General features: G+C 54.1%; 1 protein-coding gene across 4 annotated transcripts in view; it reads left to right on the forward strand.

The window, feature by feature from the left end:
* CACNA2D2 (calcium voltage-gated channel auxiliary subunit alpha2delta 2) overlaps positions 1-26,185 on the forward strand; it is a 138,390-nt gene that overhangs the window by 24,858 nt on the left and 87,347 nt on the right. For all 4 annotated transcript variants that reach the window (XM_060161761.1, XM_060161758.1, XM_060161759.1 and 1 more), the window contains exon 2: positions 754-835. In XM_060161761.1, coding sequence (XP_060017744.1) covers positions 754-835 — 82 coding nt within the window. The remainder of the gene's footprint in view (positions 1-753; positions 836-26,185) is intronic.

Consider the following 26,185-nt stretch of genomic DNA (forward strand, 5'->3'; position numbering starts at 1 on the left):
AGTGAGACCCAGATAGGTTAAAGCGAGCTCAGCGTGGCACCAGTGCAAGGGAGACCTGCTCAGGCTGGTGGCTCTGGTGAAGGGCTCATGGGGCTTGCCAGGCCCCCAGAAAGGTGTGGGATAGTCTGAACTGGACCTGTGGGTAGACAGTTCACATGGGGCATCTAGTGATGAGCCTCTGTTTACTAGGGTACTGGAAAGGCGAGGGCCGTCTGAGCAGGAAGCTCTCCATGTCCACTGTTTAAATGAGGCCCAGAGGGGCAGGGGCCTGCCCCAGGTTACACAGTGACTTGGTGGTGGCAGCAGCTCTCATGTTCCCTCCCCTTGCCTAGGTGCCACCCAGCCTTGGGGCAGAAGGCTCTGAGATCCAGCAGACACCAGGCTCACTCACGTCCCCTCCTCCCTGGTATCCTGAGTCCCCATGTTCAGAGCAGCAGCATCAAGGGCTGGCTCTTCACAGTGAAAAATAGTCTCCCTGCAGGCTTCTTGGAGCCGCTGGACTCCCTCAGTGCATTTAAACTATAATCTGCTCCCCTCCCTGGCTGTCCAACAGTACGTGAGGAGAGCCTGGGCCACCGGGTCCAGACTTCAAAGGGAATCAGAGGCACGCTCTGGTTCCCAGCCTCTGTTTCTCTTCTAGTGAAAATTGGGTTCTGAAGGGGCGGCTGCTGCGTGTCACCTCTCGGTGGCTGGGGCGGGGCTGTTCCAGCCCCAGGCGGGTCCTCCTGACACTCCTCTCCTCTCTGCACACAGGATGCAGCACTGGGCCCGGCGCCTGGAGCAGGAGATTGATGGCGTGATGCGGATCTTTGGGGGTGTGCAGCAGCTCCGTGAGGTAAGCCTGGTGCCACTGGCTTTCCCTTTAGGGACCCTGTTCCAGCTGGAAGTGGGGGAAGGGCTTCAGCAATAAGGAGTGAGGAAAGCTTGGTGCAGTTGAGGACCCAGCGTGATGGGACACTGTGGACTCATGGGGGCAGGTGGGGAAACAGAGACACAGTGATTCCTTCGGGTCTTGGCCTGCTCTTCCCCAGGTCACAATGTTGAGGTGGTACTTAGTCGGCTCTGATGGGTAGGTGTCAGGCTTTTCAGGAGGGTGAGATCTGTTTTTGAGGCAGCATACGGAGTGGAGTCCAGGTCCTGGAGGGTCCTGTGGGTGTAGTTGTGCACGGAAGCCAGAGAGACTGTCCTCGCAATGAGTGGGGTGGCCAGGCCAAACAACCCCGGAGAGCAGTCAGTGCTGCCTGCCCAAGGAGCTGCAGCACGAGACAAGTGGCAAGCGAGTGCTTGGTGAGATGAGGTATCGGGGGTGGGAGGGGTGATTGATTAGACGCGAGCGACCACATTCATCCTGGGAGATTATGTTAATATTTGAAATAGTGATGTGAAGAGCAGGCCATCCGTCACCCCCAGAAGGCTGCAAAATGTGTCGCTGTCGGGCCACAGGCTCCTGAGCTGTCGCTCTTTACGTGGAAACGCAGAGGCTTAGAGAGCTGAGCTCTTGGAGTGCTTGGGGTGGGGCTCCCAGGTACGTGCTGGACTTTAAGGAGCTCTTACTGGAGGCTTGGGCCAGAAAGTGCAACCTGAACTGAACAGGGGGTTAATGGGGATCTCGTACTGATGGTGGGCTTGGGCACAGCAGAGTAAGTGGAGTTATTATTGGGGGTCCAGGCCCCCGGCTTGGCGATTAGATACGCCACTGTGTTCCTGTGTCTCTCTTGGCCAGGGCCAGGTCAGCAGAGGTACGTCTGTGGGGCAGCTGCTATGAGGTGGTGTCCTCGGGCCTTTCGCCATGCTTAGCTTGTAGCAGGTACCCAGGAAATGGGGGTGGCAGTGAATGTGTTGACATTGGCTGTGGATGTAGGACCTCTGGCACAGGATGGGGCTGATCAGGGGTGGCTAATGTGGTGGTAACATAGCTAGGAGGGGGAGTCCGGGTGGGGGTCTGAGCCATCAACTTGCTGGGGGTCCTTCCACCCAACCCCAGTGGCCCAGCCTCTCTGAATCTCCCTTCCCTGGTTACTGGGCTTGAATTTCAGTAACCCCCATCGTACTCTCTTCCTGTGAACTTTCAATGACTCAGCCACACTTGGAGGCCGGCAGAGCTTTCCAGAGAAGGCACTGTAGGAAAAGCTGTTCCGGAACAGAAGTCAATTTATGCTCAGGAATAGCACCCAGCACTTACTAGGTTCTAAGTGGGCACTGCCAAGAGTGCAGCTGTGTAGGTTAATGAAGAAATGAGAGTTCCCTGGAATGTGTGTAATGTGCCTCTCCGAGCTTCATATTGGGACATAAGATGTACCCCACATAAGGAGTTAACCATGCACTTCCAGTCAAGAATCTTCCGTACTTTCAATCCTCAGCTCAAGGATACTGCTTATTTTATAGTCGTGGGCACTCAGACCCTAAAAGTTTGCCAGTGGGGAAATAACATACACATTTCATGCCTGAGACTCAGGTCTGTCTGAGCCATAGCTTCCTGGATGGTGCGGACCAGAGATGGAATCCAGCTCAGCATACCCACTGTGTGCTCCTGGGCAAGTCCTAGACCCTCTCTGATCCTCATTCTTGGTCCATGGCGTGGCTGGGAGATCTGGCTGGAGGATGAGGTGTTAAGAATGGCAGGGGACAGGCTGACACAGATACACTTCTAGAAATCAAATCTGAATTTCCCTCATTGATCATTTTCATTCCCAGGATATGTTGTTCCCTTCCTTTCTGATGGGAGTTGAGTGATTCCAGACACTTTCACCAATGAGCACGTCTTTCCCCACTCCCACCTTCCCAGTGGTTACCAAAGTCACGCAGCCAGGTACAGCAGAACTGGGGCTTGAACACAGGGCTCCTGACTCCTGTCCCAGGGCGCTGCTTCTCCTCTAGCTAGGCCTTCCCTCTTGGGGTGGGCAGGATGAGCCTGAAAAAGAGGGGATCTGGGCCAGGTTTGGTGTGGCTATGGCCAGGCAGAGAAGTGCTGACCTGGCGTTCCGGGCTCCTTCTGGCATCCCTCTGCTTGTCGACGGCTGCCAGCTCTCCAGTGGCTCTCTGTCCTGCTCCAGTTTTTCTCACCTGCTTCCTTAGCCTCTTGTTTCCCACTGACAGCTCTGGGGCTGCTTCTTGGCACAGGACACCCCTGTGAGGTGGGCAGCCGGGGAGCAGGTGAAGAGTTCTAGAGGAAAAGGGCAACCCTGTGAGAGCAGGAGGGAGCCAACCGGCCCCTCTTCCCCACAACCCCTGGCACCCCTGACAAAGCCACCAGAGCTCTCCTTCAAGTGCATATGAGAGGGCCCATGTGGCCAGCCCCTGCCCTGAGAGCCAGGCTCTGAGAGTCAGGAGGACACATGCATCGAAGCCCTGACCCAGCTGCAATGCTCCGTGGACCCTGGTACCACCTCTGCCAAGCTTATGGCCTCAGTCCCCATTAGGCCCGCCCCTCTCCATGCTTCCTCGGTGGGCCCCCAAACACCTTGCCACTGGGGTGATCCTTGGCTTTCTTCCCCAACATGGCTGCCCTCTCCACCAGCCCCAGTCCTAGAGGCAGCCCGACCCGCAGAAGCTGGGTGCCATAGAGCTGGCAGCTGCAAGAGTTCAGAAACTGCAGACGGTGGCATTTAGGAGCATTTTCCTTGTCTTGGCACTTTCCTCCTCCCGACCTCACCACAACCCCATGGGGGTGTGGTTGGGTGCAGACTGTGGCCCATTTACAGGCTGGACACCATGGCACACCTTGGTGGAGTGTGGGGGCTGTCTGCAAAGACCATGTCACATTTCCTCATCTAAACCCAGGGCCAGCACAGAGTAGGAGTGCCCACTGTGGCCTGGTGCTCCTGAGCCGTGCCCCACCGGGTAAACCCAGCCCCGCCAGCCCTGGCTTACTCCTGCTGTGAACAGGCCACAGAAGTATGGGCTCTCCTGCAGTCTGCCCCCTCCAGGGCCCGTAGAAGCTGAGCGAGGTCTCCTAAACCCCTTTCCTACCCTCGCCCATCAGCACCATATTGTCATCCTTTGGGGGGACAGCAGAGAGCATATGCTTGGGCTCTGAGCTCATTCACATAATGAGGTTGATCAGAATAATTCATCAGGTGCCTGGGGGTGCACGGGGGACCATGTGGAGACAGCCTGTCTCCCCACTCTGAAGCCCAGGTCACTCTGATGGGTACAGCCAGGGACCTATTCCCTTCTGACTGGGTGTCCAGGGTAGAAAGGGAACAACTCTGGGGACCTTGTGGGAAAGCAAAGCAGGACAAATTATAGTCAGACAGGAGGAAGAACCAGTGGCTCATCAGGTGCACCAGCCCTGGGACGGATTCCTGATTTCGGTGAGGCACCTTCCGTGGAGGGTCTCTACAGAAGGAAGTGAGAAGATCCTCTGTCTGGGGTGGGGGTCGGGGGTGAGGAAAGTCTGTCTGGCTAGAGCTGGTATGGGAGCAGAGACGTGGGATGGTCATGTCTGTGGACTACAGGCTATCCTCTGGGAAAGCTCAATCCAAGTCTGGACCTGTGGGAGCATTTCTCAGTCCACATCAACCCCCACACGTGTCTCAGGGCAGAAGTGGCTCAGAGCCCTGCCTACGTCCCTGGCTGCTTCCGCCCCCGTGATGGCCTTAGCCCGGCTCTATGCCGCTAGTCACTCGTGGGGAAACCAAGGTGTGGTTGACTGTCTTTACCCACCAGTCCCATCCTGGAGCCCTGACTTGCTAGCCCTGGGTAGTGGTGGGGTTGGTGAGAACTATCAAGGCAGAGGTGCAGGCCTGGGGCGGTCCCTGCCCTGGACTGCTGAGCTGCATCCACAGAGAGCGAGACCCCAGGACTCAGAGATCCCTGACCCCAAGTCTCCTGCTCCCCTCCCCACGGCTGTGCTTCTCTGGACAGTCATGGTGAATCAGACAAATGTTGTCATGTGTCCCCACTTCTGTGGGTAGCCAGAAATGGGATTTTTGAACCAGTGACGGCACCATAGTCCTAGCCCATCTTGTCTGCCCCTGGCCATGCCCACACCGTGTCTGCTCAGTGCTCCCTGGGAATGTGTAATTAATATTTGCAGAGTGCCACATCTGGAGCTGGCTCCAGGCAAGGACCAAAATCTGGCCTCATTGAGGACCCCTTTTCTGAGGGGCTCAGGGAGGCAGGAACAGGGCCCTCCGCAGGTGCCCTTGAAACAGGCTTCTCCCAGGACTTCCCTGGTGGTGCAGTGGATAAGACTCCACGCTCCCTGTGCAGGGGGCCCAGGTTCAATCCCTGGTGAGGTAACTAGATCCCACATGCATGCCACAACTAAGAGTTCACATGCCACAACTAAGGAGCTTGCCTGCCATAACTAAGACCCGGTGCAACCACATAAATAAATAAAAACAGCCTTCTCCCCGTTCCTCCACTCCCACACTCCGCTGGTACCGCCAGTTCCTGAAACACATGCGCTGTCACACACTGGCTCAGGGGGTGCTTGCCAGAGCTGTGTTTGGCCCCCCTTCGGGGTAAGGGGTCCTCTCTGGGCATCTCAAGTGGGATCAGCAATGTCCAGGAGTGCCAGGGAAGCTCAGAACGCCAGAGGGGCAGCAGAAGAGGATGAAGGAAGCTGGGGTGGGGGAAGGTGCCAGGGGACAGAAGCAGCCCCGAGAGGGCCAGAATGGGAGTTCAAGTTGTTGTGACCCCCAGACCTACAGTTGGTCCTTCTATCAAAGCACTGTGGTTCACATGTGTCCCAAGAGTCAGTCCACCTTGGCCAGGTGGACCTGCACTCACGCAGGACATGCACAGTTGTCCCAGCTAATGTGCTCAGTCCGGAGAGTGGTGGTGAGGGAGACCCACCCAGGCCCATCACACTCCCTCCCCAGGGTTACTGGAACCTCCAAACCATCATCCTGGGGGCTCTGCTCCTGGTGCAGCACCCCCCTCCTCCAGCCACCTCCCGCTGAGGCCCAGCGGCACCCTGCTCTCTCCTAGTGTAGATGATTGGGGTGTGGGGTGCGTGAGGAGGGAGTGGGCGGGGTGCGGGTGTGAAGTGTGCCGCTGGGTAGAGATTGCTGCCGCTCGCCTCTCTAAAAACCCACATATATTGTTCTTTAATGGAAAGTTAATTGTCTTATTATTCCTTCCATATGGTCCTCTTGCTCAGCACCCAGCAGGGATGCATGGGACTGAGGGGGGGCTCCTGGGAGGGCGTCTGAAACGTGGTGAGGCTGCCACGTGAGCGTAATTGGATATACTGAGGCAGAGCCATTGGAGCCTGGCGGAAGCCCTTCCTGGACCCCCTCTTTGTCCCCCTAGCCCAGCCTGCTCCTCACCTCTTTCCTTCCCATGTCCTGCCCTGGGGGTGGCCTCTTCTGGCACCACCTCCCCACTGTAAGTTCTGGGAATGCTCTCTCCCTAGCCCTGTGCGGGGAGATGGAGGGTGGTTGTTGCCCTCCTGCTTGCCCCTCCCCGCACATACTCCGTTGTTGCCTGAAGGAGAAAATTCCATTTTTGAGAAGCTTTTCAAAAGCCAATTCGTCTGTGGCAGGAGCTCCTGCCTGACAGCCAACTGACTGGCTTTGGTCTCCTACACCTCTTCTACATGTCCCCCACCAGAGAGGGGGCACGGGGAGGTCAATGTTGGGGGAGGGCTGCCCCAAGACACCTGGCCCAGGGGCCCTGGCTCACGTTGGCCATGCCTTCCATGGGCACCAGCTGCCTGGAGCCACCCCCAAGCTGATGGCTCCTCTGGGGCTGCTAAGCTGAGCCAGTAGTTGTGCCCTTCTCAGCCCCTGCCCCTCCCAAGGCCTCTCCTCCTCCTCCCCAGAGTGTGAGGGTGTTAGGTCAGAACAGCCTCACAGCAGGTGGAGGATACGGTGACAGCAAGGTCCCCAGAGGGGCATGCCCGGGTGGTCGCATCTCTGGCTAACTCAGAGCCCCTTGCTCCTGGAGTCTTGCAGGGGAAGACAGGGGCAGGGAGCCCTGCTAGGAGGCTTCAGGGTTCTGGGACAGCCTCAGCAAAGAGCTGTTGCCCAGGTTCCTGTGGAGGTTGTCGGTGCGGAGGGTACAGGTCCATGGGAGAGGCATCTCTGCGTGGGATCAGCAGACCCACACCTGGTGATACAGGCGCGGGAGAGGGGCCAGCAGCTTCCACCTTGTGCCAAGAGGTCACCGTGGGGCCACATCTGAGGTCATCTCCCAGAGGATAGAGAATGGCTCAGGGCAGGAGAGAAGAGCTATGTCTTCTGAGCTGCTACAGCTGGTAGGCGGCAGAACTAGAATTTGAACCTGGAGCCTGTGCCGTGGGCCACACTGAATGGTGGGTGGTAGAGGAAAGACTGAAGTGGGGAGCAATGGCAGAGCTGGGCCTCCCCGTACCGTGGGACCTGGCACATGTTGTCCTGCCTCTCTGAGCCTTGGTTCCCCCATCTGTGACATGGGGATCCGAGCCCCTGTCCTCAAGGGAGCAGGGGCAAGGAAGGGCTGCAGACAGAGCGCTGCAAATGTGGGGGTGCTTTTGTGACCCCCTCCACTATCAGTTGCCTGCCCTTCCAGGAGTTAGTTATAGTTTTAGAAAGTTCAGGTGCCCAAAGTGTCACCTTTGCTTGCTGAAGCCCAGGAGTTTGGAAATTGGTTTCCTCTTCCCTGCCCTGTTGTTAGTCCTGTTTGGGCTGCTATAACAGAATACCATAAACTGGGTGACTGACACACAACAGAAATTTCTCATGTTTCTAGAGGCTGGGAAGTTCAAGATCCAGGCATCAACAGATTTGGTGTTTGGTGAAAGCCCACTTCCTGGCAGCTGTCTTCTCACTGTGTCCTCTCGTGGTGGAAGGGGTGAAGGATCTCTCTGGGGTCTCCTTTATAAGGCACTAATCCCATTTACAAGGGCTCTACCCTTATGACCTAATCACCTCCTAAGGGGCCCACCTCTAAATGTTATCACAATGGGGACTGGGTTTCAACATATGAATCTGTGGGGGAGACATGAACATTCAATCTGTAGCACCTTCTGACCATGACATCTTTGGGGGACCTTACTGGGAGAGACACAAAGGCCACAAGAGCTTGAAGAAACAGGGCCTATGGGCCACGGAAGGGAACCAGCTGCAGAGGCACCCCCTGGGGAGGAAGCAGGTGGGGGTGAAGGGAAGGGCATCTGCACCCAGAAGAGGCCTGTGAGTCTGTTTCTCAAATCAGTCACCCAGTCGGCAGCTTGTCTCCCAGGCCCTGTGGACTCAGAGAAGGGCACCGGGCTGGGCTGGCCTTGGAGTAGGGGTGGTAGGAAGCCACCAAGCTCTGGGGTCTTGAGGGTGGCAGCTCTCGGACTGAGGTCTCTCAGTTTAAGAAAGAGACGATCTCAGAGGCATGATCAGAACCGTACCAGCGGACAGCGCCGCTCTTTCTGGAAGTTTTGGTTGAGAACCGGTGGCTTTGCTGCAGGCCCCTCCCATGAAGTGGATGCCCCTCAATCCTTCCGTCTTGGGAATCTGGGCTGTTTGTCCAACTTTCCTAAGGCAAGGCCCACCTCCCATGGCAAGGGTTCTGATAAACACCTTGGCTCTCTTCTGGGGTCCCCAGGGAGGCTGACCTTGCAGCAGAACAGCTGGGGGTCAGCTCCGATGGGGACCAAGTGCTTGCAGATTGTTGAGGAGAGGCCAGAGTGTACTCCCTTCTCCCCTGGCCTCTGCATCCACCTCTGGAGAGTGATGGAGCTGCATGTCCAGAGCCGGAGGCTCAACTGGATAATCAAGGGTGGGAGATGGGGGATGGAGTAGAGGACCGAATGGGTTTCCCTGCTGGGCCCCCAGGGATGGCTGACCCCATCTGCATTCCTCCGCCCTCCTCCACCCCCATCCATGGCTGGATCAGTGGCAGCCACGGGGACACTTGCCTGAGATCCGTGGAGCCCCAAGCATTTGGCAGAGGCAGAGAAGTAATTGGTTCTGACAAACCACAGCTGGCCCCAGGGGCAACATGAGCAGCATTTACCATGACCAGGCAGGACATGGAGGCTCAGCCTGGCCTCCCTCCACCTTCTCTGAGCATGGCTCCCCTCTCCTGTGAGTGCAGATCTGGTGTTTGGAGAAGGTTACAGAGCCCCAAACTCCCCATCTTTCCTATACCTCTCTCTCAGTGCTGGGAGCTGGCTGGCTGGAGGTGGGGGTTAGGGGGGATGAGGACAGGGGGTAGATCCTGGGCAGACTCATCAGGCCCCCTCCCCGTCCATCCTTGGGTTCCCAAGAGTCAGGGAGCCAAGTGACTGACCTTAGGACTTTTTCGCCCTAGCCTCAGGATGCAGAGGCAGGGGCTGGGCCCCCACCTGAGAGGATGTGCAGTCTGGGTGGAGAAACAGGCTGTGCACACACACAGGGTGCACATATACATACATGCCTGCAGTGTACAAACATACATATATGTGATATGTGGTCCACAAGGTTTGGCATGGAGTAGGTGCTCAGCTAGTAACTCTTCAGTGGATGGCTTAGCAAAGGGGCAGGCATCTGAGGACTGAGAAGGGAGGGACTGGGGGTCTAACCCGCCCCACAGAACAGTGGGAACCATCCAGACCACCTAGGGGAACTGAGGCCCAGTGCACCGAAAAGGTAGAGCTTCAGTGCCAGATGCCCTGAGAGAAGTAAACTTGCATAGGGCCTGCCAGGCTTGGCCCACATAGAGGGTCCCTGACTGCTCTTTGTGAGGGACTGGAGGGTGCAGGGGCTGCGGGGGAGGGCGCAGGAGAAGAGCTGGCTGCACAGTGTTCTGGCACTCAGATGTCAGGCTGGGGTGAGGGAGGCTGGGCTATTCCCGGAGTGACTCAAAGGCCTGGCCAAGGTATGTGGCCTGGGCAGGAGGAGCCTTTAGGCCTCCAGCCGTCCGTGTGTGCTCCCCGCCCCCCCACTAGCCTTCCCAGCTTCTTCCTCCTACTCCACTTGCCTCTCTCGTCACTCATCCCCCTTCCCTCCAGGCCTCTCCCCAGTTTTAAAGCCAGCCCACAGCTCCCTCCCCAAGGAAGCCCTCCAGATCAGTGCTGAGGCCAGTGGTGTCCCATGCTCCCCTCCCTTCTGCTTTTGCATCCTTCGGGTACACATAGGAGGCAGGAGATGCCAGGGACCTCTGGTGGGCCCAATTCAGTCTTCCCATCATATGAGGTAGGGAGACCATGACCAGAAGGGCAGGCTCATCATGCCCGGGCCTCACAGGAGTCCACCTGAACACAGGCAGTCAGACCTAGAAGGCAAGTAGCCCCTGGTGATTCTTGGTCCCGTGACTCACTGGGAGACACAGTCTCTGACCTGCAGAGGCTTTGTGAGGTGGGATGTGGCTGGTCAGGTGTGGAAGAGAGACGAGAGAAGTGTGATGCTGCGTGTGGGAATGTATGTGCACATGTAGGCGAGAACACGTGAACCTGTGTGTGTGTGCGTGTGCTGCCAGCGGGAGCGTGAGCAGGTGAGGTTTGTGTGTCTGTGGAAGGGAGTGGCTGCGCCTGCACGAAATGCTGCATGTAGGGGCATGACCAGGCACGTGTGTTTATGTGTGTGTGTGAGAACGTGTGATCCCACATGCATGTGTGCTTTGTGGGATGTGTGACCAGGCAAGCATATACGTGCGTGTGTATGTGGTGAGTGCAGAGTTCTGCATGCTCTGTGTGCAGGTGTGAGCAGGCACGCTTACAGGCCAGGGTGGGACTGCGGAGAGGCAGGTGCCGCGAGCTCTGTCACCCGAGCAGGCGAGAACTACTTAACCGATTAATTAGTGAAGCTGAGAAATCTCAGTTGTGGGTGAGGAGCTCACACACACACGCATGCACGCATGCGCGCGCGTGCGTGCACGCACCATGTCCCCATGCACAGTGCACATCCCCCCAAGTCGCTCTGCCTGACACTGTGCCCAGCAGCCCTGCAGGGGGGCAAGGTGCCAGTCGCTTGTGGATCTGTGTCCTCACACCCCTGTGTATCCGTGCCCTGGGCTGCTGGACCAAGTGACCCCTGTGGAGAGCACAGCTTTGTGCAAGCTGTCCGTCCTCAGTGCCCCCAGTCAGTGGTGAGGCCGCCCACACTTTGTCCCCGTTTCACAGATGAGAGAGCTGTGGCTGGTAAGGGGCACTGGGCAGGAGCCTCATTTCCAGGTTCTGGGCCTCCTGGTGAGGGGGAGCAGCCCTTTCTGCCCTGGGCTGGGGTCCACTGAAGTGCTGCCTTCATCAGGGCAGGGGGAAGAGTATGGGTGCCTGTAGGCTTAGAGCTGAGCTAGAGTCCACGGGGAGCTTCCTACAGCTCAGGACAGGCCACTCCTACCTGCAACCCCCAGGTGCCTTGTCACCAGCCAGCTTCCTCCACAGGCCCTGCAGGCAGGCACAGGGGCCTCATCCCTCCCACCCCACAGCCTGCTGACTGCTTTCTCTCTCCTGTCCCTAGAAAGGGAGAGCCCCATGCTCCCCAGCTCCCGTAGCCCCGTGTGCCTCCCCATCAGCATGATTGTAGCTGCCTCTTTTCTGAATCTTCCATTCGAGCGCAGCTCCTGGGGCACCGATGGGGTTTGTCGGGCTTGGCCCTGAGGCCCAGAGTCTCACTTGATGCTGACTCTTGGCAGGCAGGCCTGCCACCCACTCCTGCTGCCCCTCGCAGACCCCAGGGGCCTACTGCTGTTTGCCTTGTCGTGCAGGAGACCTGGAAGCCGGGTCAGGTAGCGGCCAGTTGCCTCCTGATCAGGTATTGACAGAGGAGCCTTCCTTATGCTCCATTACAGACATGGAATAAATTGGTGTGCCGTGAATTTATTCTTTTTAAAAAGGGACTTTCACACTGGGGAAAACTTTTTATAAGAACATTTATATAAAAAGCAGTTACCGTGCCTGTAATTTTTATGTATTTTCTCCCTTCCCTCGCCGCCTTTGTGTTTGAACGTGACCGCCTCCCGGGCAGCTGCAGCCTGGCTCCCCGGCCTCCTGGCTACAGCCTACCGCCTGCTGGAGCGCCTGCGCCTCCTCCTCCCAGAAGGCTGCGGATGCAGGGCCCGGCCCCGCGGGGGTGCGGGCTCCGGGAGCACGGCTGGGGGGAGTTATGTTCAGAACTCAGGTGCTTTTGAAATTTTCTCCCTCTTGCATCTCTGTCCTGAGGTTGCTCTGTTTCCGAGGCTGGCATGGCCCTTCTGGGCCCCTCTTGGCAGCAGCTGAGCACTTCAAGGCACCTACTTCCCGGCAGCCTCAGGGCCCTGTTCCATGAGGGAGGAAGTGGTGATGTGGGAGCAGGTATTTTCCCTCCCCAGGAGCCACTAACGGGCACCTTGCTTCCCCAGCCATTATTGCTCTCACACTCGATGCATTATGTAAATTGTCTCTGTTGCTAAGTGGTGGAGGAGCTGCTCAAGGGGAACGGAGGTCTGGAGGCTTCTGGGGAAAGGCAGGAGACTGGCCCTGAAAACTCACTGATCCGTGTCAGGGAGGGTCTGGCAGCCTCCCAGCTTAGGCTAGGCCCCCTGGGGCTTGCACTGTCTCTGCCCCAGAGCACAGCTTGGTGAGGGTGGTGGCTGCACCCCACAGCAGACTGAAGGCCAGGTGGGCTCCCTCACTGGACAGGGACGTCAGATTGGACCTTTGCCTCCCTCCTCCGATGGGCTTCCGGGGTAGGACACGTGCCCCTCTGCTGCCCAGGGAGGCATGCTTCTCCCACCTGCACAAGTTTCAGCAGCAGCATATTTGCCCACACAGCCTCCTCAGAAACCTTTGGCAGAGCTGGAAATGTTATGTCGATCTGTGGGACTGGGTGAACCACCCCTCGCTTCCTGGAGACCCTGGGGCTCCTTCTGCAGTGAGCGCCCAGTGAACTCGGGATACAAAAGGGTGAATTTTGGAGCAACACCACACGCTAGGGCGCCAGCGAGTTCTTGGGTCCCCAAGGGTCTGAGATCTCAATGAGGCATGTAGGGGCATGAAGGTTCCTGGACCTGGGCAAGACCTCAGTGATGGACAGGGTTCTCCTGGGTACTCACCTGGCTTTCCACCTTCCCTTTTGAGACACAAGATCTGTTGGGGGCCCCCGCCCACCAAGAGAGCCAAACACTCTGGGATTCTTCCAGACTGAGCTGGACTCTCATCTGAGCTTGTACTTTGCATGAGGCTGGTGGGTGCAGACTTCACACTTGTCATCCCCCTCCCTGGGACTGAGGGGCCCCTGGGGCAGGATGTTTGTTCAGTGCAAGGGGGCCACTGGAAGGAATCACAGATTTGTGTGTTTCCTGGAAAATTTGGGATTCCAGGGAGGGTGTGAGGTTGGCAAAGACATTGGTAGCCCACCCGGCCCACTTCTCAGGTAGTGGTTTCTCTCTCCACCCCTCCCCAGGCATGGCTGTCTGTGTCTCTGTATGAGATGGACCACATGACCCTGGCACAGGCTTCAGCAGAGGTTGATGCAAAGGGAGTGAGTGCTTCCATGGCCTCATAGACGTTGTGGAAGACTCGGAGCTTCTTCCTCCCTACCCAGCACAGTCCCCCACTGTCCCCAGGATGCTTGGCATTCTCTCCCAGACCCTTGTGGTTTGCTGGCCCTCAACTTGCTTTCTGATTGCTGCCAACTTTGGGGAAGTGGAGGAGTGGGGGCGAGGTGTCATCAATGCCGAATTGGTGTTTTAGTCTAAGGACCCTGGTTTGTGTACTCCGCTGATGAGGGAATGGAAGCACTGAACTGTCTTCATTTGTGGTAAAAGTTAACAGAGGTGATGACAGTCCTGTCAACAGAGCATAATGTCAGCTGCTGCCCTTTGGGGGTCCCTGTCTGCAGGCCAGAGGCTGGAGTCAAAGGAGTCAGTCTCCTGTCCCTGACTCCTCTGTCTTCATTATTCTCCCCTCTCTCTCCCTCCCTCCCATCCTTCTCCCCCTCACCAATTCTTTTCTTCCTTTCTTATTTTTTTTTTCCTTTTTCTTACATTTCTAGATGGATTTTTAAAGTCAGGGTTTGTAAATCAGCATCACACTCATACATGGTGAAAAGTCATAGTTTTACCAGGCATGTTGTGTTAGGAGCACAGCAGCCCCCTCCTCTCCACCTCCAACTCCCCAGAGGCTGTCGCTTTCTAATCTCAGAGCTCCATACCTCTAAATGACATACTTATGTCGCTACTTCATGATTGTTCAGTTTTAGGCATTATCCATGGACATCCACTGGGGAGTGGAGGACATAGCTCTCCTCCACCACCACCCACCACCCCAGTGTCATATTGTGATATGGCAGGTCAGGACTCAGTGTTAACATTGTACTGATGGGGCAAATGCTGTTCAGAACTTTGTGACTCGTACTGCACACTTTGGGGTACAATTTTTACATTTTTTTCCTGCAGGTAACAACTGTCTGGTATTTGTTTGTTTGCTTAGTTTTCTGTGAACCTTTACTAATTCTGCCCCAAACTCCCTGCCCTTCTATCTGACCTCTTCTCATACATGCACGTATATCTGGTGTTCTGGGTCACTGCCCAGAGAAGTCTTGTCTGGAGCCTCCTGACTTGTGCCTGTGAACAGAGCCTGTGGCTCGGACATGTGCCAGGGATTTCCTTCACCTCTCTTCTGAGTTGGAGTCCCTTTTTCTGCATACTGTAGACTCCTCTTCCTTGGTGTCTGATTTTCTCCCTTGGTGCGTAGAGAACATTTTCAATTAGCATCCTGAGCAAAGGTACATGGGAGCCAGACTTCAGGGACTTTCATGTCTCAGAAAGCCCACCCTCTCCCCCACACCTGGCAGAGATTTTAGGTGGGTGTGGAAGTCCAGGGTGGGAACGATTTGCCTCAGAATTTCTAAGGCAGCACTCCATTCCTTCCAGCTTCCTGAGTTGCTATGCAAAGGTCCAGTATGGTTCGGATTCCCAATCCATTGTGTGACCTGATTTTTATCTCTAGAAACTTGCAAATTTTTTCCCTGTGCCAATTCAGAAATTCCACCCTGATATACCTTGGTGGGGTTTATTATCATTCCTTTAGTGGACATTTGCAAACTAGATTCTTGTGTCCTTCAGTTCTGGGAAGTTTTCTTGAATGATTTCTTTGACTATTTCCTCCCTTCCCTTTTCTCTGTTCTCCTTCTAGAACCTTTAACTCAGATCCTTTTCTTTTTTTCTGTTTTCTCTCCAGTTTTCCAACTGTGTGTCTTTTTATCAGATTTCTCAATTTTATCTTCCAACCTTTCTATAGTGTTTTACATTTTGTTACCATATTTTTAATTTTCAGGATCTCTTCTTGGTCCTTTTAAAAAATAACGTCTTGCTCATATTTCATTGATGCCATTGATTCTGTCAGCTCTGTGAGGATGATAGCTTAAAAAAACTTTTTGTCTTGAAATAATTTTAGATTTACAGAGAGGTTGCCGAAATAGTAGAGAAATTCCCTAACCCTTCACCCAGTTTCCTTTAAAGTTATCATCTTGCATAACCACAGTACAAATATCAATGAAGAAATTAACATTGGTACATTAATACTAACCAAAGTGAAAACTGGATTTGGATTTCACCAGTTTTTGCACTAGCCTCCTTTTTTTAAACCATGATCCAATCCAGAATCCCACATTGCTTTTAGTTGTCATGTGTCCTTAATCTCCTCCAATCTCTGGCAGTTTCTATGTCTTTCCTTGTCTTTCATGACCTTGATACTTTTTTAAAAGTCCTGGTCAGTTATTTTGTTTACTGTCCCTCAATTTGTGTTTGTCTAATGTTCTCCTATGATTTGACTGAGGTTATGCATTTTTAGGAAGTACACCATAGAAAATAATGTGTCTTTCTCAGTGCATCATATCAGGGAGAACATAATGTCAATATATCTTATTATTGGTGATGTTAACTTTGATCATTTGGTTAAGCTGGTATCTGCTTGGTTCTCCTTTTCCCTTTGTAATCAGTACATTTCTTGGGGGAAACTTTGAGACTATGCAAATATCCCATTTCTCTCAAACCTTTGCCCATTAATTTTAGCATCCACTGGTAGATCTTGCCTGCAGTAATTATTACTGCAGTGGTCTCATGGTACTTTTCTATTTCTCTCATTCTTCTACATTTATTAATTGGCATTCTTCTGTAAGGAAGAACTGTCCCTTCTCCCTTGTTTATTTATTTATTTGATTATTTATTTATGTCAGTTTGGACTCATGAATACTTATTCTATGGGTGGTAATTCAATATTATAATTTTCTTGCCCAAATTATTCTAGCTTTGGCATTGGGAGTTCTTCTAGGTTGGCTCCTGTGCCCTTTTGACATGCCCCTGTCCTTATTTGATCACTTCCTTACTTTTTGTTACCACAAGATCTTCAGCTCATCTTGTATTTTCCCTGGAATCAGCCACTTCTCAAGGAGTTCTGGTTCCATTTATTGGTGAATGGTATTTAGAAATCAAGATCTGGGTGCTGAGTGTGCTCACTGCTAGTGGGATGTCAGTGCTTCTAGACTCTCTCACAAGGAGAACTAGGAAATATGTGTATGTATAGCCCATGTATACACACATACCTATAATCACATCTTTATCTGTCTATCTGTATATACATTTACAACAATGAGTCTATACTGAAACCTTGGACTCCACTCCAGCACAAAAGGGTTCATTGATGTCTTCCTCCATTCCTTTCTGGTGACTGCTTTCTCCAACAGTGAGAAATCCAGTTCTCATTATCTGCAATATATTTATTTCTTCAACCCTTGTATACACAATTTATAGCATTTTTTTTACACTTCCATCTCCCCATGTAGCCCAGGTTCCTTCAGGTTTTTGTTTGTTTCTTTTGGTCTCTGACTTCTTTGGGCCTGTCTCCCCCCAGTGTCTGGGCTTCCAAATCGTCTGCTCATATTTAAGCAGACAGAGAAGATAATGTGATAGGAGCTGAGGAGTGGGATTAACAACCCTCTGGACCTCAAGTCAAAATGTACAGAGCACTGAGGTGGAGGTAGGAGTCTAGGCATGGTGGGGGGAACCTTGGGGTTTATCGTGGGTACTCTGGCCATGTTGCCCTCCTCAGCTGCAGGTTCCCCAGAGAAGTTTCTCTCAGTCTCCTATTTGGGGTTTCAGGGCTGTGTCTTTGGAGTTCCCCAACATTTTTTTAAATCTCTTCATTGGAGTATAATTGCTTTACAATGTTGTATTAGTTTCTGCTGTACAACAAAGTGAATCAGCTGTATGTATACATATATCCCCATATCCTCTCCCTTTTGAGCCTCCCTCCCACCTTCCCTATCCCACCCCTCTAGATGGTCACAAAGCACCGAGCTGATCTCCCTGTGCTATGCAGCAGCTTCCCAGTAGCCATCCATTTCACATTTGATAGTGTAAATATGTCAGTGCTACTCTCTCACTTCATCCCAGCTTCCCCTCCCCGCCCCCCCGCCATGTCCTCAAGTCCATTCTCTACGTCTGTGTCTTATTCTTGCCCTGCCACTAGGTTCATCAGTACCATTTTTTTAGATTCCATACATGTACGTTAGCATACAGTAGTTGTTTTTCTCTTTCTGACTTACTTTACTCTGTATGACAGACTCTAGGTCCATCCACCTCAGTACAAATAAGGAGTTCCCCAACATTAACCTACTGCCAGCAGAGGTAAGCCTTCCACAGCCTGCTGAGTCAGTCACCCATGGTCCATCTGCTTCTAGCTTCCAAAATGTTCCTGGTGCCTCCTCCACATGTTCTTTGGCCCATGGGTTTTTACCATTTTGAATAGCCCTTTAGTTTTGTTTCAGGGAGTTTTGAGAAAGAATGAAAATTTAATCCACCTGGCACCACTGCTTTCACTCCCTTGTAGCAACTGAGCCCTTACCATTTGTTCGCCGAAATACATGTAGGGCCCCGGCCAGCGAATAGATGAACAGGAGGTTCTCTGGCTGAGGGAGGTGGCAAGCCAGGGCCGGCCTCCTGACCTCCCTCTCACTACCTGTGACCTTCCACACAAGCCCAGGGGCCCCCTGCCTACTGCCTAGGGCTCCAGAGAACACAGTTTGAGAACTGCTGCCCTGTGCCTGGGAGTGTGTCAAGCCCAGGGCTTGGCTTGGGGTTAGCAGCAGGGAGCCTCTGGGAACAGAGGAGGGGGGATTAGGGAGGTGGGGGACTCAACCAACGTCACAAGGAACTTGAGTAGCCTGGGTCTCTCCCTGTAATCAGGTGCCCTTCATCCTGAGCCTCAGTTCCCCTATCTGTGTGGTAGGAAGCCCCAGCTGGGCTGGCTGACACAGCCAGCAGTGGGGAAGAGCTTGGCTGATAAAGTTCTGACTTGGTTGACAACATGCCAGCCACTCCCTGGGTGGCCCCCCAACAGCACCGTCTTTGCACTCAGATGGGGTTACCTGGGCAGTAGGTACCAGCAAGTGGGGTTACCTAGGCCACCCATGACCAGGGCAGAGTAGTACCCTGAATCTGGCTGGTGGCTGAGGGCATATCCCTTTGGGGTGGCTCCCAAAGACACAGCCCAGCCTGTTCTGAGCGAGTCAGGGTCCTCTCTTCAGCTCAGTCCCAGGTCTCTGAGCCTCCCCAGGGCCATGCTCTTGCCCTCATTGTTACATCTGCCTGGGACGCCTTCCTCAGTCCTCACTTCAGCCCACTGAAATTGAGCTCCTTCTCCCAAGACTGGGGGAATGGGCCCCTGGCAGGGTTTGGGAGCAATCAGACCAAAAGAAACCCCCTCACAAATCAGGTAACCTGGGCCTCAGTTTCCTCATCTGTGAAAGAGGGAGAGTTGTCTCTGCCTTCAGGGTCACGTTGAGATAAAAAAGGATGTGAAGTAGCTGCAGGTAACAAAACCAAACCCCTTGTATGTTGAGGCAGCAACACAGGGACATGGAGCTGCAGGAGCAAGAGGCTGGACTGGGGCTGGAGGCCGGGGACGAGACTGGGGGCCAAAGGCTAGAGCAGGAGGCAAGGACTGGACCAGAGTACCAGGGGTCAATGGATGGACTGGGGGGCCAGGAAAGACTGGGCAGTGCAGTGCCTTCTAGAAGTGGGCCCACAGGCTATTTTTGAAAAGCTCCGAGGAAGGTTATAGAGTAACTTTTTGCAGACAGCCGCTGGTTACCAGGAAAGATATTTAGCAGGAAAGGAGGCCTCAGTCCCAACTTCCCTGCTGGCATTTTGGGAGATTGGGTGAGCTGGACCACCTGCCAGAGCCCAATTTATTGCTTTATGTCCTGGCTTCTTTCTGTGAAGGATGGGGAAAGGGCACAGAAGGCCTTCAGAACTCTGAGACTGCAGCATTCTTGGGGAGGCTACAAAGAATGTCGTGAAGGGCATGGGACTGGATCAGAGGCCAAGTCCCGGTGTTGGCTGTGCCTCCTCTGACCTCTGTAGGGTGATCTTGGGCACGTGACTTCCCTGCCTGTTTTTTAGTTTTCTCATGTAAAACCAGGTAGGGGGACAGGACACTGTCCATGTTTCTGGTTTGGGGCAGGTAGGCACAGCAGGTGGACAAAGGACTGAGTGAGGAGGGGCAGAGTATAGGGGGCAAGCCTGGGAGCGCATCAGGGTTCCTGGCAGGTCCTCAGTCCCTCGGATCATCTTAGCCAATCGCTGGGGGAAATAGAGGCCCAGAGAGGGCACGGACAGGCCCTCAAACACACAGCAGGGTGGTGGCAGAGCTGAGGCCAGAACACAGGTATTCACCCCATCCCAGGCCAATGGGTGAAAATGGTGAAATAACAATGTCGTCCTGGCTGCAGTGGGCAAGACACATCTGTTTAACAGACTCACTCAGCCTTTCCAGGAGCTAGTCCCATCCCCTGAATGTGTGAGCCTCTCCCATTCCCCACCCTACCAACTTTGCCCCTTCTTGCCCTGGGCAGCTTTTGTTTCCTGGGAGCCAACCACAGAGATTCAGGTTAAGTGCTAATTAAAAGCCACCAGCCTCCTTTCTGCAGAAGCTGAGCCCCCTCCATCAGCACACAGCCCAGGCTAGTCCTTCTTCATCATTTCTAGCCTTTGGCAAATGATTCCACATCACTGTGCCTCAGTTTCCTCATCTGTAAAGCAGGGATAACATTCCTTGTCCTGCCTCCCTCCTGTGGCATCGTGAGGTTTAAAGGACACATACCATGTGTGTAACTCGGTCGGGACTACAGACATAAGGCCACCTGGATGATGGGTGAGACCCGCCTTCCTGGGCAGGGTCGTAGGATGCTGCCCAGGGGTCAGTCAGAAGTTGAGGATGCTTGGCACTGGTGACAGGCATGGATAGATGGGGGCAGAGTGTGGTGAGGATTGGTGGGGGGAGCATGTGGGCCCGAGTGTCTGTTTTGCTGATTGCTCCTTTTGCTTTCAAGGAGATTAAACTATTTTTAGTCTGCGCCACTGCTGGTGAGACGCCGGAGGAAGCCTTTCCTTCGCCGAGATTTTCTGGAAGCTGCCAAGTGTGGTCTTCAACTCCATTCTGGGAGCCTCCCCAAGCAGGCGGGAGGGGACATCACTGTCTGGGGGTTGTGGGGACAGGTTGGTGCGCTGTTGCTCCCCAAGGTCCTTGCTGCGCTGGCCTCCAGAGCTGCACGGCCCCAGACTGTGGAAACCAGTAATCTGATGCGCCCGATGTTTGTAACGCTGTGTTTAAAAAAAGTAATTTATTTTCTAATTATTCCTTGTCTTGCATAACTGTGCATCGCCAAAGTGTCGCTATTTAAAATATTTATCTCTCTACGCCGCAGGAGCAGCTCTGAAGCGTGGAGGGGGAAGAAATAAAAGTCCGCGTGCTGGTCGCAGGCATATTACTTTGACTCGTCCTGGCAGTTTGGATGTCTCCCTGTAAATACATTTATTTTTCATTAGGATGTTTCTGAGCTTGTGGCCCCCAGAGAGCCGGAGTGATTACGCTGTCCATCTGTGAGAGATGCCATAGAGAGGTGCTCGTGGAATGAGGTCCACCAAACGCATCCCACGCCTACCTGTACCAGGGCGAGTGTCCAAGCGAGTGTGGCCTGGGATGTGCATGTGCAGAGAGGATGCAGTGCTGGGCTGCATGGAGCTAGGTGGGCCACATGGCCAGAGACTTTGGTCATTTGGTTCCATGGGAAAACCGGGCCCAGAGGGAGTCTGCTTTGGAATGGAATCAACCTCACTGGCAAAGTAGACAGTGTGCCTGTGGCCTGTTCTATCCGAGGGGCCAACGCTTTTCACTACAGCTCAGCAGGCTTTGAGATTGGGATCAGAGAAATCCTGGGTGGCTTCAAGGGGTACACACATCCCAGAGGCTTGAGAGGAGGGCCCGTGGCTTCCCAGCACGGAGGACGGGCACCTGACTCTTCCCCCTTCTCTGCCCCTCCCTAGGCTGCAGGTTTGAGCCTGTTGCAGCGGCTGTAGGCATCTGGGGGCTGGAATAGCACCTCTCCTTCAGCCACCCGGGAGGGCAGGGACTGGACCTGGCTCCTCGCTCACTAACAGGCTCTTTTCCAATCAAAAAAAAATTTTTCTTTTTTAGCTCACTGAGTCTAAGAGAGAGTTTTATGCTGAATTTTAAAATACCTTATTTTTTCCAGTCTCTAAACTACTAATCTCCTGGGCTAAGGGATTCTGGGACAAAGGCGAGGCCTCGGAGTGGAAATCTGTAAAATTAGCTTCAGCGGTATTAGTGTTTGCAGTTGGAGATTGAAAAATTGCTTTCCCAGGGTCTGATTGGACGTTCGGCTCTCCTCAGGGAAGAGGCAAGAACTCGCTCGGCACAGAGACACCTGGGAGGGCGGGGGCTGGGAGTGGGGGCAGCTGAAGGACAAATGCTGGGAGGCTGTTTTGGGGTTCAGAAAAGCTTCTCCTAGGAGGCCCTGTCCTGGGGCCCGTGAGCTGGATGCTCTGCAGAGCGGGTGCTGGTGTGAGTGTAGTTTCTGCCTGGGTCTCCCACATCGGTGCACAGCTTCTCCAGAGCTCTGGGTACACAGCAGGTGCCAAGTAAATGCCATGGAGCCCAGCTGGGTCCCTTCCCCTTCTCTTACTGAGGCCTCCTGGTTCCCTGATCCCCACTCGAGTGCTCCCACACAAGGAGGGGAGCTTCCGGAACCTGACTGAGGGGCCAGCTCTGGTGCCTGTTGGGGCGCCCGCCCGTGTGGCCCATCAGGCCTCTTGTGTGCTTGATTGCCTCTGATTGGCTGCAGCTGAATTCAGCAAAAGCTATTATTTGCCCTTGATGAGCCAATCAGATGGCCTCATTGGCCATTCAGAGCAGGCATCAGAACCTGGGTGGGGGGAGATGGGACACAGCGAGGCGGGGGCAGGGCAAAACAGATGCAGGACCCGTGCCTGGTCTGTGTCCACCACCACCTTCACACAGATCACACCTCCCTTTCCTGACCTATCCTCCCAAACCAGGGCTCCTTACCTGCCATTAGGCCTGCCTCTCAGCCTTTTCCCTCACTGTTCCCTCTTCCTGCAAAGCCTTTCCTTGCACATCTGCCTGCCAGAACTCCTCCATGAAGTCTGTTTCCATCTCTCCAGGCCAAGGTGAGCTGTATCCTCCAAGCTCCCAGAGCATGTTTGCTGCCCCTCTCACTCTGCCAGAAAATACAGAAGTCACCAGGATGGTGGTCGAGGAGATTGGGATAGATTGGGGTTCAAATTCTGATCAGCCCCTTCCCACCTCTAGGTCCTTGGACGAGCTAGTTCCCCTCTAAAGCTTTGGTTTCTTCACCTTTAAAAGGGCCTAATAATCGTAGGCCCTTCACATCCCCTAACCTCCGCATTCAGGGCCGCCCCCACCTGAAGGGGGTGGGGCCTGAATGCGGAGGTTAGGGGATGTGAAGGCAGGCCGGCGGTGGGGGGCAGGGGGACCAGAGGTCTAGCAGCCACCACAGCAGGGCTTTCTTGAGCCTCTGTAGCCTGGCCAAAGGTTTGGCAATGGTGGAGGCAGACAGCATGTCTTAGGTCATGTTCGTGGGAAACAGACTGTGAGACGCTAGGATCTGCGCACAGAAGGTTTATTTTGGGGGGAGGCGCTGCTCTGAGAAACACTTTTAAGGGGATGTGTGGAGCAGGCCTGGGCAGGGAAAGAAGCTGACCACAATGCAGCTGAATGGAGGTCTCAGCAAGCCCTGTGGAGAGCTCTGGGGCTGGGATGGCTCCTTAGAGCTGTCCTAGGTTGAGGCCAGGGGTCCTGGCTTTTGTACCCTGCACTACCTGGTCACTGGAGCAGGCTGCTCCTGGGGAGGGGGCATAACCATGCATGGGGGTGTCTCCCTTTAGTCAGGGGAGAGTCCCAGATAGGCTCAGCTGTGGGCCATCGGCATCTGGCAATTGGAGAATAAGTACTAATCCTGAAGGGGGACGTTCAGTACCCACAACAGCCCACCTCTTGAGTCACCTGGACCCCGAGCTTCATATAGTAAATTTTGTCCATGTGGGAGCTCACTTGCTCTAGAATTCTGGTTGTTCCCTTTTCCTGGGAAACTTGCAAGAGGAAGAATAGTAGGATGAGCTATGGTCTCCAACACAGAGGCCACAATTGGTATGCATCCTCTCCTTCCTTTACCACCCATCCTAGATTCCCTTCACCCTGACCCAGGCCCTCATCCCTGGTGGGTCTGAGCCCCTGCCCATCATGCCCTTCTCGGGCCATGGCTTATGCCCTTGTTCATCCTTCATTAAAACTAGACAGGGGAGTACCAAGAGATGCCCCAGTGAGTCACCTGGGTGTCCAACGTATTTTTCCCTGTCCCAGCATCTCTTGATAATGAGAATCAATTATTGTTCCATGACTGCTGCTCTCTTGGCCTGAGGAACCTAAAGTGACAGGCCAGTAGCATGTTTTCCTCTCCGATGCTTGTGCCCTTCTCACCAACACAGTCCTTCTCACTTCGGTAAACAGTGTCCTCTGGGCCCTTCCACGGAACATGGTCATGAGAGGTTTTCTGGCCTTTTGTGGTAGAACTACTCTGGTACGTCCACTTGTCTAAACCTTTGATCCCTTTCTCAACTTTGCTATGGGAGTTCTGGCATTTCAACTTCTCTTAGTGTGGGCCATTGCTTTTTTCAGGTTTCCAGCATCTCTTCAGGTCCTTTCTGGGGTGTTAGATTCTGTATCATGAGAAAGTGCTCTTATACCAATTACCTCTCCCATATCCAACCTTATCTTCTACTGTCCTTGATCCAGCAACCTCAGGATCCAGTCCTGCTGTTGGCTAGATACTACAGTACCTTCAGGACATAGTCCTTTTTTCTTCCTTAGCAGGCCCAGCGCTTCCTGGGGTTGGTGGGTTGGTTATGTTGTGATTTGATCCTAGTTTTTGGTCTGGTGGGTGGGAAGGAGGGGAGTGCGTTGTTTTGTAACATGGAGGCCTCTTCATCATCTTTAAGCAAGGGGGGTCTTAGCCTTTAACAAGGAGGAGCAGCCACTTCTGTAGGCTCAGAGAGTTTAAGGCAGGTTTCAAGGTTCTCAAGTGCAGTGACCCTGATGCCCCCACCTGACAACTCAGGGAGGGACCCATTCCTTCCCAATCAGGGTCCTGACCTTGGGTAGCCAACCTGCTGAGATTGAGGCTGTAACTCCCTCTGAATCTTTGCCACTCTTCTAATTAAGTCCTGTGCCTGACCCTCAGCTTTTGCTGCCTCTGGCTGCAAGAGATGAGAGTCTTTTTATATCCTGCCAAGGGGGCTTCTAACTTTCACACTTCACCTTAAATTCATGATTAATCACACTCAGCCTTTCATTATCTCTTTCCAAAGCACTGATAGCCCTCAGCAACAGCCATCCTCCTCCATAGTCCTTATAATTACACTTCCCTGAAATTCTCAAAACCTGAAATATTGCACCCATCCACAGGTATCCCATTTCAGTTCACGATGTGTGAACATTTGATCAGTTGTACCTTTATCACACGCCAGGATTGTCAGCACTCCACCGACCACTGTGGTGAGGCCCTCAGTGCCATTAGGATGGCTCCCACTTAAGAATCGGCTTCCTGGGACCACTCCCAGCACCAGCTGTAGCAAGGTCGGGTCCCTGGAATCAGACTGAGATGGAGGTTTGTGTGCAGGTGTTGGTTGGTGGAGTACTCTCAGGGACCACACCTGTGAGGGATAAAGCAGGCAGGATTGGGCAGCAGGAGAAGTTTGGCTGTGATAAAGCTGTAACAGAGGCCTCAGCCAATTCCACATTGAGCACTGGAGTGGCCTCACCCCTCAGAATCATCCCTGATTGAGGTGGACCTTTGTACTCCTCCACTTGACCTGTGTGTCAAGCAGAGCGCGGTTGAGGCAACTCCCTTCTGCTCAGGCCATAGCCTGGGCGGGGACTCAGCTGAGAGCCGTCAGCAGGCAGCATCTTGGCTGCTGGGGGAGTGAGGGCCTCGTCCCGATGGGAGGGTCTGGGCGGCACACCACAGCATCCACGTTGTGGTGCCTCACACCTCGGATCCTCTTACCAGCTGAGACCTTGGGCAAGTCCCAAGAGCTCTCTGAGCCCAGTGCCCCTCCTGTAAACGGGGCATTGCCAGGCCCCCACCTCCTGGGACTTCAGGGATGGGATCTGCGGGTGGCTCAGATCGGTGAGAGCACCAAGACTACACACGTGTGGCAGGGCCAGGGCCAGCCACCATCCAAGTGGGGGCTCAGAGCTCAGGGACCTCCAACCCCTGGAGCCACCAGGCTCCCCGCCTTCTCCCTTGACAAGGAAACCAAGGCCTGGGGCCGCCCAGGTTTGGAGAAATGGGAAACGTGGGCTAAGTCTTCACTGTTGATAAAACCTCATCAAGTTTGACTGGCTCCTGGCAATGACTGAGATCAACCCGGCACTTGGTCAGGGGCTCAGGGGTGAAAATGCTGTTTCCTCTGAAGGGACAAGCAGAGGCTGTCTGCTCAGCCTATTCGGTGAGTCAATAAATTAGTGGCACATGGAGGCAGCCTGGGTTCTGGGGGCTGGACTCCAGGATGACAGGTATTATTTGTTCAACAAAGTGACCAGAGAGTAGGTGCCATTAGGCATCTAACAGAGGGGGATAAAAGCGATGATGGGGACTAGCAGAGGCAGCGTGGCTGTCCATGGCTGGCGGGGGTACTAAGGGCCAGCAGGCGATGGACGAGAAGACCTTGCAGAGGCCATGAGCTGGTCACTTCTATTGAGGCCTCTGTAGGCCAGGTGGCTCTGGGCCCACCAAAAATGACTCCTCACTTGCAGGGGCGCCATGCAGGTTGGGAGATGGCTCAGAGGACCTTCCCATGTCCAGGGCTGGCCCAGGGCCAGAGACCCTGGGTCACGTTAGCCAAGAACACCCATGATGTCAGCTGTGTGGCTGGTGTGTTGGGGCCTGACTGTGGGGGCAGG

The sequence above is a fragment of the Lagenorhynchus albirostris genome, chromosome 10, assembly GCF_949774975.1.
Source record: "Lagenorhynchus albirostris chromosome 10, mLagAlb1.1, whole genome shotgun sequence".
In the NCBI taxonomy this organism is placed as follows: domain Eukaryota; kingdom Metazoa; phylum Chordata; class Mammalia; order Artiodactyla; family Delphinidae; genus Lagenorhynchus; species Lagenorhynchus albirostris.